We start from the raw sequence: 13,527 nt of genomic DNA on the forward strand, positions 1-13,527 counted from the left end.
ATGAGCCCGATAAATATTAGATAATTTTATATATGATATTTTTCTTTCATTTCTTCCCCCTTTTATGTTACAGGCTAAATAATAACTGAGTCTCTTGGGACTGTTTCCTTAGGTTAAAAACGTTTCTGCAGGCACACAAGACATGCCTCCTCCCCTTTCTGACTACGTGGAGAGAGTGGACAGCCCCGTGGCCTACTCTTCCAATGGTAAAGTGAACGAGAAGCGACTGTATCCAGAGTCTTCCTATAAATCAACACCGTAAGTAGCGTCTTCCTTCTTTTGCTAGAATGAGTCTGAAAAAGTGAGTATTTGCATGTGTTTATGAATCAGTTACTGTTTTGTGCCATTTGCCTTAAAAAAAAAAAATAACCAACAGTTTTCACAAAGGCTGGAGACTGATCTCTGCCTTAGAGGTGGAGGCAGAATGTGGTTCTTTCCTATTTCTGGTTTTGAAGTTTAGATGAGGGTGGAAGGGTATTACAGATTGATAGCAGAGCTAAGTGTGGTTCTCAGTCTCTCCTCCTGCCTATAATTATTAGATCTCTTTTGCTGGGGGATGTGAAACTGATAAAGCCTCTAGATTTTGTTTTACATGTGGTGTGAAAAACCTCACAGTGAGTTTCTGGCCTAGAGTAGGTGCCATTCAGGTTATTGAAATAGTATCCCTGTTGCGGTTTTAGGTTACCCTGAAGCCTAAGTCTAATTCACCTTAATGACAAGAGAGAGATGTTGGGGATATTGTTAAGGACTTGGATGTAGTTTGCCTAAGGATGATAAATTAACGTTCCTGTATATAATTCTAGAACTCCGAGTTCCTTTGTAGACCAAAAAAATAAACCTTCCCTTTAGCTAATTTGATCGTTCTAAGTTAAAGGTTTATCTGCTGGGAAATTTTTGTTCAAAGTTTTATCTCCAACCTCCACCGCCACTTAGGGGGCCGAGTTTGTAGAGATCCACTCTGAGTGCATAGTAGTTTGGGTGCCTGGAGCCCCTAAGATGACACCAGCAGCTGAGTTAGGTATGGAATCAGTTTGAAGAGAATAGATTTTTTTATTACCCTAGAATGGAATTTGGAAGTATACTGGCATTCTGCCTTACCCTCCATATATTTTATTTTATTTTATTTTATTTTATTTTATTTGGTCTTCAGCATCAAGCTTACTTTTGATTTCAGTTGTAAATGATTTGGAGGAAGAGCATTTTCTCTGTTCTCCTTCTTCTCTTTGGATTTTGACAAAAACCAAATCAGGTGAGGCTATGAGAGACAGAGGTACACAGTAGAGATGCAGTCCTTGTAAAAGGTTCAAGCTATGATCTACATGACTTCCATGCATACAAAATAAATATCTATAATGCATATTGTGACCAGCTGTGCCTCCAAGTTAATTGTAAGGCCTGCAGGACTCCACAGTGTTCCCACATGCTGTCCCTTTTTATGAGAACTAAGATATTTTCACAAATTCATTTGGAACAGTTTAAATATCTTACTTATTCTTCAATAGGCCAGTACATTCATGATATAAATTTATAAGGAGCAAAAGGGAATCCCTTTTGTCCCCAGCTGTCTAGTTTCTCTCCCCAGGGGCAGCTAGTGTTACCAATTTCTTTTACGTCCTTCCAGAGGTTATTTTTAAATAAATATGCTGGCCAAATACAATGTTGGTTATTTTTGCCTTTTAAAAGAAAATAGCATATTAAATGCATTGTTAGCAATATATCTTAGTGATTGTCCTTATCAGTATAGAGTTTACTGATCTGTTTTATAGCTACATAATATTCCATTAAATGGGTATACTAAAATTTGTTTTATTAATCCCACATCGATGCACACTTTTCCCCAATGTTTTGTTATTACAGACCTCTGCAGAGAACGAACTTGCACATTTATCACTTTGCAAATATGTCAGTGTATCTGGAGGAAAAATATTAAAAGCACAATTGCTAGGTTAAAGGAAATTGCATATTTTATTTTGATAGATGTAGTCAAATTGTACTCCATATGGGTTGTACCAGTTTATACTCCCAGAGTACACCCTAGAAGTTTTTTGAAGGCCTGGAAAATGCAAATATGATGCTTAGTTTTAGAACCCAGCAGAAGGGGAGGATGGGGATGGTGCCAAGGTAAGGGATAACGAATGCAACAGTGTGTAGTAATGACGGGAGGAACTTGCAGCCTCTGGCGGGTAATAGACATTGTTGATTGTTGTCTGTGGCAGAGCATTGAGCGCTACGGAGGATTCAGCGTACGTCCTCCTGGATGACGAAGGGATCTGTCTTTCCTCAGGTGTTTCTTGAAGGTGTTTAGTAACTCACCAGTGCCTCTCCTCCTTATTATTGTAGTGGATGGGGAAGGAATTAGAATGGGAACATTGTCTGAGGTCCAGGTTAAGAATGAGGTACCTCAATACTAGGACGTTTTCCCCTCGAGGCATAACGTACATTCAGTAAAGGGCACTGATCTTGCTATACAGCTTGATGAGAGTTCACGCATGTGACCACTGAAGTAACTACCCTCAGACCGAGAGAGAGGCATTTCAAGCGCTCCAAAACGTTGTCTTCTCCACGGGTACCCCCCTTCCCCACCACCACTCTTTTGACGCCTGTCACCATATCACAGTTCTTATAAAATGGAATCATGTGGAAATTATTCTGGTGTCTGGCTCCTTTTGCTCTCACCATAATGTCCTAACCTTAGAATTTTAAGGCAGTTAGAATTAATCCTGGATTAGGAGACAGCAGAATGTAGCTGAAGATGGTTTCTTCTCCACCCTCTCTAAGTGAATTTGGGAGATAGTAGGTACACTCCCTACTCTCTTTTCCACACCCAGGGTGAATTAACCTTTGTAAATCAAAGAAGTGGAGTGCTGATGCGATGCAGAGCTTTCAGGGCAGGCTGACACCTTAGAGTGCCCAATGAGACCATTGTCTGGTAGTAGTATTTAGGCTGGTAGGATAATCTGTTAGGGCTTTTACGCAGGTTGTAGGAATTCACTGGTTCGCCTAAGGCCCAGAGATGGTGCTAGCTTCGGGCACAGCATGATCCAGGGACTCAGAAGATATCAGGGTTCTTGTTGCTATGCTGGTGTTATTCTCAGTACAGCTTCTTTTGTAGCAGGCTAGCCATGCACATTCCCCAGGCTGTCTTGATCTTCTAGCACCAGATTCAGAGAATGGAATTTACTTTCCCAAAACTTACATATCAAATCTATTGGAAAGATTCTGATTGGTCCTTTTTGGGTCCAGGAAGATGGAGTTCTCTGGTTGGCAAGGCTTGGATATTCCCCTCAGTGATGATGGCAGTTTTAAAATACCATGTATATCATGGATGTCATTCCGACAGTCATGACACTGATGTGATCATGCATTTTGTTTCTCTCTCCTCCCTGATACTGGGTGTCCTCAGTAAAGAGGATTCTTGTGAATGTCTTTTCAATTCAGTAATTACCTTGAACCCCTGCCATGTACTGGGCCAGGTGCCCCTGGGAATACGGAGTTCGTGTTCCCATGGAGGTTGCAATACAACAGAGGCGGAAGGAAGTGCCAATAACCACACTGTTGGGGTGAGATAGAGCAGCAAAGGCATGTGAGGGTGTGTGTGTGTGTGTGTGTGTGTGTGAGAGAGAGAGAATAGAACAAGTTTAAAAAAGAAGGAAGTCAAAAACTACACAAGGGCAGATTTCCGCACCTAGGGGACTGAGTCAGATACTGAGGAAAGTATACAGGTGGTTACTTCTGGCTTGTGCAGATTTTCGACCTAATCAGACTTGTCTCTAAAAGCAGGTTTGAAGGTGACTAAGAGTGCACATATCCCCTAACTGTTACATTTATATATACTTTTCTTGCCAAGCATTTCCTTTTTAGCTTTCATGTTGTATCAAGTTATTGTTTAGTGTTTGAAAGGGTGTAGGAAGAGGGGAGATGGAAAACTTCTAAGGTGAAGATTTATAATATCAATATCTAATATAAAATTACAGGAGAAGGGCCGCCTTGATATTTTGGGGTTTTTTCTAATTTCTTTTGCCCTTTAGCATCCTCCCCCTCTGGCCCCCAGCACTTCAAACAAACCCACTGCATTCTAAAGGTTTTATTTGCCACCTCAAAGCTAAGAAGCATAGTACCTGGCAGAGTGTCTAGGAACTCATTAATCATTGACTCACAGAGAAAGTCACATTTTCCTTCCTTTAGAAGTAGCATTAACAGAGCACTCAAAGCCATGTTAACCTGGATAAATTTAGAAAGAAGAAATAAATATCAGCCCTCCCCAGCCACCACCCCTCCTAAAGCTTTAGGAGTCTATAAGAAATTAATAAGTGTGATTAGAAATCTAAGACTTTGGCAACAGTTAGAACCAAGCAGTTTTGGATCACCTAGAAAACAGTCCACCTCGTGGGTAAAGCTCAAGATGACAGTTCTGTAAGTTGAAAGCAATAAAAAAAAAAATTCTTCAGACTTTTAAATAGTTGACTTGAATAGCAAGGCTGATGTTGGAAAGTCTCAGGTGCCTTGTTTCTCCTCTTGCCCTTCTCCAGCTCTGCTACAAGGGGAAAGTGCAGCTTTGCATTTCTGTTACCCAGAAGTAGTCTACAGTTGCCACAGCTCTTGGTCTTTTATTCCATGTTAGGCTTCGTTTTTCTGCTTGTGGCAGAAACATTATATGCAATCAAAAATCTGATGCAATATTAAATAATTGGCGTTAGAAAAATAAGTGTAATGTTAACTCTTCCATTTCATTCATTGTACGGGGCTTCAGGATTAACAGTGCAATTTAAAAAAGAAGTCTTAACGAGCTCTTTCATCTATTACAATATAAAGCTTTTTAGGTTTTTTAGTTTAAATTTTCAGTATTTTTCATTTTTCAACATTGTATCTTGAAAAGAGAATTGATACAGAGGAGTCTAAAATTAACATTACCGAGAGCTTATCTCTGAGAGTCAGCCTCTAAAGGTAGATATGTATGTGCATTCCTCTCCCCACTCAGCATTCCGTGGAACTAGAAGAACCTGTAGAAAAGAGTCGTGATTGTTATTTTCCTAACAGCCTTTTGTGGAGTAAGTCCCTGGCACGGGTCAGGTCAGTAATTCTCTTCCAGATCAGCGTGTTTCCTAAAGTGAAATCTTACATCCATTTTTCGTACAAGGTTTACTAATGAGCTCCCCTTACATCAGAGCCTTAAAGCTGTTCGTGTGTATTAGGGGAGCTGGGCTGGTGCTGGGTTGAGCGCAGGAAGCTGGGGATCTGCCCAGTGCTGGGCAGGTGGCTGGTTGAGTGAATGCGGCCCACGTGTTGCTGCCCTCTGTGGTCTCGGTGCTCTGACAAAAGCTGGTAATGCTCACGGACAGATGATTCCTGTTTTGTTAGGGTGCCTGAAGTGGCTCAGGAGCTGCCAGTGACTTCACCTGTGGAGGACTTCCGGCAGCCTCATTACAGCAACAGTGGTAACTTGGAGACGCTTTCAAAAAGGGCTCCCTCGAAGGGCAGGGCAGGAAGGTCGAGGAGATCAGAGCAAGACCACTATGAAACAGACTACACGACGGGCGGCGAGTCCTGCGATGAGCTGGAGGAGGACTGGATCAGGTACTGGGGCGCCTCTTGCTGGAACCCCTTGCGCACCTGATGGTTATACAGCCAGGTTTTGGTGGTGTCGCCTCCTCAACTGGGGTGGGTGGTACAGCTTCATTCTTTGCCAACCAGGGCTGGAGACAGTTTCTTGATACTTTTTTTTTCCCTAAGTACTCCTTTATAATAAAGATTGACCTGGAGGGAATGTGTTTGGCTTAATAGCACTTTGGCTTAAAAACATGTCTTAAAAACACTTTCAGCGCACCTCCACAAAATGACTGATAAACTTCGCCACTGCTGTATGCTTTTACCAACAGTCACCCAAGAAAGGTTTTTCGAATAAATGAAATACAAGTATAGAGGAACTTTGTTTTACTAATTATAAAATTCCGGACCAGTGCTATGGCTTTCCTTTGGCGTTTACTTTTAAGTTAAGCTTTCACGATGAGACCAGAGAGTCTTTTAAAAGTTTAATCCAGAGGACTTTGGCAAACAGTTTTGTAAACAGTGGAGTTAACAATTTAGTGTCGTGGTTAAGTTACTTTGTGTGTCAGTGGTTTTGTTCTAGTCCATCATTGTCAGCTGTACTCGTGTATGACCTGTAGCCTTCTTTTGCCCAAGTATTCTGAGGAATGGGACACAAATCAGAAATATTTGCTGTGTGGTTAATCAAAACATTGCTTCTCAAGGTATTAGGAGGGATGGATGGGGCAAGTATAGCTAGAAGTGCCGTACTCACTGGTGGCTCTCATATTTCATCTCCCCCTTACCCCTCAAGAGTTTTGGCCTAGTTCAGTCATCTGTCTATAAAATATTTGCCTGTCTTGTATCATGCAAGATTTAAATGAAAACTTTTCGAAATTCTGAATTCTTGTTTCCCTTCTGAGCAAATCATTTAATTTCTCCTGTCTGTAAAATGGAGATATTTAGACTGTCTTAGATATGACATTTAAAATTCCATATTGCTATGAAGTTCCTTAGTCCCGTGAAACAGTTCAGAGTATTTCCTCAGTGGATTATGGGTGGTTAATAGCATCACTGTCATATGTAAAGAATAGCTGGCATATTGAGAGATACAAGTGGTACAGAATTTCAGGGTTTTTTTAATAGCTTAACACATTGCCAGATTATTTTTACAATGAGCATACATTTTCATACATGTACTTTTTAATGTCTACTTTTACAATCAAAGTGATTTCTATTAAGGAGAAACAAGATCCCCCCTGCCGCCCCAACCAAAAAATTGCTCAAAACAGTCTGAAAACTGTAGGTGGTAGCAGAAAACAGCCAGCTGCCAGTCAGCTGCTCTGCCACTGAAGTGATGAAAATATCCTTTGAGTTCCACAATTCCAGTTTTAACACTTTTAACGTTAAGTATCCATTCTCATGTGGTGTGGTGTATTCAGAATAAATGAGTTCCTAAGACAACCCTGAAATTTCATAAATGATTTTCAACTTATTTCTAAAAATCAGTAGGCATGGTTTTTTTTAAAAAACATGAGCAGCAACGTAAAAAGCATAATCATTCTTAAAAGAACTCATTTGCATCCCACCTTTCTCTACCCATAAGCAACAACAACAAAAACAAAACCAAGAGAATGTCAGTCTCCACATCCCACCAGCTTATCATCTTTGAGGAAGAAGCACTGGATCTTAGGTGTGCTAAGGATACATAAGTAATCATTTTCTCACTGAATTTTTAGGGAATATCCACCTATCACTTCAGATCAACAAAGACAACTCTACAAGAGGAATTTTGACACTGGCCTGCAGGAATACAAGAGCTTACAGGCAGAGCTTGATGAGATCAATAAAGAACTCTCTCGTCTGGATAAAGAACTGGATGACTATAGAGAAGAGAGTGAAGAGTACATGGTAAATTGAAATCTGATAATTATATATTACATAGAATTTTATTCTAATCTATGGAGTACATTATCCTTTATACTAATATTGATACAGATTTTGCTAGTAATTATCAAACTGTAATTTCATTGAAGAGTAATTGAAATCAAGTCTTAGATTAAAGTCTTTCCAAATTGAAAAGTGTACTGACGTAGTTAAGAATTACAAAGCAATGGTCTGTGTACATATTGAGTTGGCCAAAAAGTTCGTTCGGGTTCGTCCATAATCCATCCCTTCCTGCTTAAAAGAAAATAGCTACACATTAGTTTTTCTATTTATAAACAAAGTTCACTCTTTCTGTAAAAATTTCAAATAATACAGAATTACATACAGAAAAATAAATTGCCTTAAATTTTGTCACCAAAATATTAGTTGTTAAAATGTCACCTCTGTGCAGAAGTGCACCTAGACACAATCTTTGATAAAGAATCATAAGTTTTACTTATATCCTTCCTGCTTTTTTACTCAATAATAGCTTATGGCTCTTTTTTTTTTTTCCTTGATCACCTGGCTGGAGTAGTGTTTGTCCATGTAAAGTTACTCATTACTTTTCAACCCCCATCTCCATATTGTGCTCTTTAGAAGGAAGTCACTATGCATAGATCACACTTAAGGACTGGGGAATTATACTCCAGCGGTATACCTACACAAATTATTTGGAATTCGTCTGCATGGGAAATTTGTCCCTTCCTCCCATTTATTTAATTATTTATGTCAGTATAGACTCATGGATATTTGTTTTATACTTTGGGTTATAATCCAATACTACTTCGTTTTGTTGCTTGAATTGTTTTAGCTAGGACCATTGGGAACTCTTCTGGTTGCCTCCTGTGTTTCTTTGAGATATCCCCATCATTGTGAAGGTTTTTCTTTTTAAATACTTACTGGCACTGCTTATATCTTGCTTTTTTATTCAACAGTAATTTGTGGTTATCACTTCATGTCAATGATAAAGATCTACTTACTGAGAAAATATCTTTATGTGTTAAAAAAATAACTCCACAATTTTCAATTTTGTGGTTGTACCATAATTTACTTGAGTGATCCTCTATGAATAGACATTTAGGTATGTCTCCCCACTGCCACACATACACTCTGCCCCTACTAGTAATACACTGATGAACCTCTCCATCCTTACACACTTACCCACTTATCTGCTAGAACAAATTCCAGAATGTGAAATTGCTGAGTCAGAGGTTAGTACATTTAAACTTTTGTTGCAAAAGTGCCCTCCAGAAAGATTATATCAACTGTATTCCTGCTAGTAATGCTCTAGAGGCTCCTCTGACCCACATCTCACTAACATTTTATGTCTGAAAAATTACTGACTTGTGTCTTAGATAGCAGTATTTAAACTTTCACATCATGTATTTATTGGAACTTCATAGTCCTTTTATGAAATACCCTTTGCCATTTTTAATTGGGGTGATCTGCTTTCCGGTTTTGAAGTATTTGCTTCGTATATAGTTTGATTTATTTATTGTTTTCTTTTATGGCTTCTCTATGGTATCATAAACCTTTCTTATCCAATCAATGCTTATTCATTGTTACTGTGTCCTTGATGTGGAAGTGCTGAGGTTACAGAGACAAATCATGTTTCCACCCTCAAAGAGCTCATATTCAAAGGGAGAAACTGACACCTAAACAACTTTGACAATGGGAATAATGCCATATTTACATTATGTATAGAAAGTACTGTAACTAACTTCTCTGAGAAGGAATAAAGTCTGCTGAAGGCCTGGAGAGTTTAGAGAAGGCTTCACTGAGAGGTAACCAGTACACATTCTCCAGACAGTAGGGGAGGTACATGAGTACAGCTATAAGGGGAACGTGATGGAAATCTGGAAGCATTAATGTGCTTAATTTTTTAAAGAATTGCAAATGGTGGGCACTGAGACTGGAAAGGTAGGAGACTAGATTAGTAGAGAATTTAATGGAGTGCTTAGACCAGTTTTATAATGGGATGTAACCTGATCAGAGCCGTGCTTTATGAAAAAGTTCTCTGGGGTCTACGTGCCACGTGGACTGGCATGGGGAGAGGTGAGAGGCAACAGAACAAATAGTTACCTGTCTGTGTGAGTGGAATGTGAGAAGTATCTTAATGTCATAAATTTCCCGTCACTGGATTCCTCAGGCCCTCCTACTGAGCATAATAGTTTTGAGAACTTTAAGACTTCGTTATTTTAATTCCCTATATTTTTGTCATAAGATGACATTTTTAGCTTCAAAATATAACATCAGGAGTGTTATTTTTGAAAGAGAAAATGCCCCACTAAACATATTCCTTTGTTTCTCATTAATAGGCTGCTGCTGATGAATACAATAGACTGAAACAAGTTAAGGGAGTAAGTATCCCAGATTGTAAGATTCTTTTAGGAAGAACTTATCTATTATGTGCTTTTCATTTAACCTTTAGAATGACTCTGAATACCTTGTCACACATGCACTGATTATAGACAAAAGGCCCTATAATTGCAAGATGAAAACTGTAAGAAGTTGGAACCTTAATTTCGGTTGTTTGCAACTACAACCAGCACTGATGCAAAAAAAAATAAAATTTTTTTTTTTTTAGTTTGAAGTATACATACAGAAAAATACACGGATTGTAAGTATACAACTTGGTAAATTTTCACAGAGCAACCACACACCTTTGTACCTGGCATCCCAATAAAGAAATACATTTCGTAGTACCCCTTGTATGCTCATCCAATTTTTACACTCAACCCAGAGGTAACCACCATCCTAAGTTCTAACATCATGTATTAGTATTGCCTATTTTGAACTTTATATAAATGGAATCATACAGTATGTAATTTGTGTGTGATTTCTTTTGCTCAGTATTGTTTGTGAGAATCATTCAGATGGTGGCATGAAGCAGTGGTTCGTTTTTAAGTGTGTATGCACACAGGCACACATTTGCTAGGTATATACATAGTCATGAAATTGCAAGGTCATTGAGCAAGTGGGGATCCTGCCTTGGGTAGGGACTGTCAACAGCATCCCTGGTTTGTGCCACTTTACATTCCTAACAAGCAGTGTGGATTCCTATTGCTCCATATCCTTGCCAACAGTTGGCATCATCAGTCTTCTTTTTGTTTTTCTCCTTTGGCCACACAGCGCGGCTTGTGGGATCTTAGTTCCCCAGCAAGGGATCGAACCCGGGCCCTCAGCAATAAAAGCACAGAGTCCCAACCACCCACTGGACTGCCAGGGAATTTCCCAGCATCATCAGTCTTTATTGCCTTAAAACATTTTTGGTTTTTAAAAGACTTTATATTAATTTTTAAAATTCCAAAAGTCATTAATTTTTTTTTGGCTGTGCTGCGCGACTTGTGGGATCTTAGTTCCCAGACCAGGGATCAAACCCGGGCCCACGGCAGTGAAAGTGCCGAGTCTTAACCGCTGGACCACCAGGGAATTCCCAGAACATCATGAATTTAAATTCAAGAGTTTAAAAACGTACATAGTAAAATTTCCTGTCTCACTCCCCATTTACCCCGTTTCTTTATTCTAAGTAAATCCATATCACCCGGTTTCTTGTTTTACTGATTTTTTTTTTTTTTAATCATGTTTTAGCAAAAAAAAGGCCGATAAATTTTCTTGGTGACTTTACAAATCATTAGAAATGAGTGTATCCTTTGTAAAACTCAGGTTAGAAGATACGATTGAGAAAAGAGAATCAGCTGCTCATGTGGTTAGAGATAACTGCCAGGTGCCTTATGCATGTTACTTCATTTAACACTCCCTGCAATTCTATATGACTAACGCTCCCCTTTTGTTGTTGTTCACCTCTGCCTTCCCAGCAGCTAAACCATAACTCGTTTTTAGTTTGTTCAATTTACGCGTTTCTTTTTTCTTCCCCCCCGCCTTTTTCCCCCCCTTTTTTTAGTCTGCAGATTACAAAAGTAAGAAGAATTATTGCAAGCAGTTGAAGAGCAAATTGTCACACATTAAGAAGATGGTTGGAGATTATGATCGACGGAAAACATAGATAGCAGATGCCACATTGTTAGGTTAAGAAGTATCTGAGTGACATCTCTGCAATGTTATCAGGAGTCAAAATGACTTTGGACTCTAACCTGGGAGGCCAAATCTTTGTGATCATTACAGAGTTTTGGTAGTTTTAATATCATCAGTATTGAAGCATTTTATAAATAGCTTTTGATAATCAACTGGGCTGAACACTCCAAGTAAGGATTTTATGCTTTAAACATTGGTTCTTGTATTAAGAACTTTTGTTTGAGGTTTTTAAACCTCTAAGGAAGGTCCTGGAGTACACTGTGCTGTGAACTTTCACACCCTAGGCAATCAGGTCTTAATACCTAAGTACGCTCATTGGGTCTTGTAGGGGATAGTTTAATTCTCCCAGAATTCTCCCTTCAGATAACTGTTACTTATAATCATTTATTTTCAGATAAGGAAACTGGGGCCCTGCAATAAAGTCTCTGAAGTGAAACTGCTTGTTGCCTAGCTTGCAGTTTTGGTTAAGTCTGTTTTATGACTCCATTGATAAAGTCCCTGGCCTTTTCCTATTTTAGCTACTACGGATACTGAGTCCTACCAGCCTCCCTATTGATTTTTTTCTGTGTATAAATGCTTAAGAGCTTTTTATTTCATGTTATCCTGGTAATAAAGATCATGTAAAAGTAACAAATGTGTGAAATTTGAAGATTGTAAATATATGTTTACTTTTGAAAAATCAAAGTTTAAACCTACTGGTTAGAATTTTGTTGTGTATTTTTAAATGCTTTTTATCTTTTATGGTTTACATGCTTTTTTTAAACCAACTAGCCTTTTCCATTATATCAAAGTATCCAATTACATTTATAATTCAATTGTGACTTGAATTGTATCTTACAGGAATTTTCAAGTTTTGTACATATTTTATAATTATTAAAACTGGTGTTTTCTTTCCATAATGTACCTTTTTGATGTCATTAGTGCTGTTAATATTAAGCTATGGAAAACTACACTCAGAAGTTGTATCTGTTACTGTTTTAAACTATTTTGGGTGCTGTGCTGGTTGGTAGCTTCCTAAATCCTTTGGCTAACAGAAGGCTGATTTGTCTGGAAATGGAATCCAATATCATAAAACACCAAATTATTTCAAATGGTGCCCTTAAATCTCAGCATTTTTTTTAACTCAGTTTTTTTCTGGTAAAGTAGAATTAGCTGATAATACTGGATATATAGCTAACCAAGTGGATTGTGATTATCCCCTCAGTTTGGAACTCTCATTTAAGTATATTGTTTTTAATATATAAGTCTGAATCATTTTCCAAAGATAAAAATAAGGTTTCCATTATAACACTGATACAGTTCTTCAAGTTGAAGAAATTCTTAATTTTCTATGTGCTGCTCATACTACAAAAGGTAATAAATAGTTTATGTTTTTCATATCTTTTGAATTCATACCAAATGGTAAGGACTCTATCGAGCAACTTAATTGATTTTTTTTTTAAAGGTATATGTCTTTTTTTTTTTTTAATTTATTTATATTTATTTTTGGCTGTGTTGGGTGCCTTCGTTTCTGTGCGAGGGCTTTCTCCAGTTGCGGCGAGCGGGGGCCGCCCTACATCGTGGTGCGCGGGCCTCTCACCGTCGCGGCCTCTCCCGTTGCGGAGCGCAGGCTCAGTAGTTGTGGCGCACGGGCTTAGTCGCTCCGCGGCATGTGGGATCTTCCCAGACCAGGGCTTGAACCCGTGTCCCCTGCATTGGCAGGCAGATTCTTAACCACTGCGCCACCAGGGAAGCCCTCAATTGATTTTTTTTTTTTTAAATTATTTATTTATTTATTTATTTTATTTATGGCTGTGTTAGGTCTTCGTTTCTGTGCGAGGGCTTTCTCTAGTTGCGGCAAGTGGGGACCACTCTTCATCGCGGTGCGCGGGCCTTTCACTGTCGCGGCCTCTCTTGTTGGGGAGCACAGGCTCCAGACGTGCAGGCTCAGTAATTGTGGCTCACGGGCCTAGTTGCTCCGCGGCATGTGGAATCTTCCCAGACCAGGGCTTGAACCCGTGTCCCCTGCATTGGCAGGCAGATTCTCAACCACTGCGCCACCAG

The 13,527-nt window shown here is 39.0% G+C and overlaps 1 protein-coding gene across 7 annotated transcripts in view; it reads left to right on the top strand.

Annotated features, from left to right (window-relative positions):
• The window catches only part of OCLN (occludin), a 45,949-nt gene extending 33,022 nt beyond the window's left edge, over positions 1-12,927 (top strand). For 5 of the 7 annotated variants that reach the window (XM_036846987.1, XM_036846985.1, XM_036846989.1 and 2 more), the window contains exons 5-9: positions 113-258; positions 5,359-5,574; positions 7,263-7,434; positions 9,768-9,809; positions 11,354-12,926. In XM_036846987.1, the coding sequence (XP_036702882.1) occupies positions 113-258; positions 5,359-5,574; positions 7,263-7,434; positions 9,768-9,809; positions 11,354-11,455 (678 nt within the window). In that variant the 3' untranslated portion in view covers positions 11,456-12,926. Of the gene's footprint in view, positions 1-112; positions 259-5,358; positions 5,575-7,262; positions 7,435-9,767; positions 9,810-11,353 lie in introns of all 7 variants that reach the window. The other 2 variants (XM_036846984.1, XM_036846990.1) reach the window with 2 other exon arrangements.
• The last annotated feature ends 600 nt before the right edge of the window (positions 12,928-13,527 follow it).

Source organism: Balaenoptera musculus, chromosome 3, assembly GCF_009873245.2.
Source record: "Balaenoptera musculus isolate JJ_BM4_2016_0621 chromosome 3, mBalMus1.pri.v3, whole genome shotgun sequence".
NCBI lineage: Eukaryota > Metazoa > Chordata > Mammalia > Artiodactyla > Balaenopteridae > Balaenoptera > Balaenoptera musculus.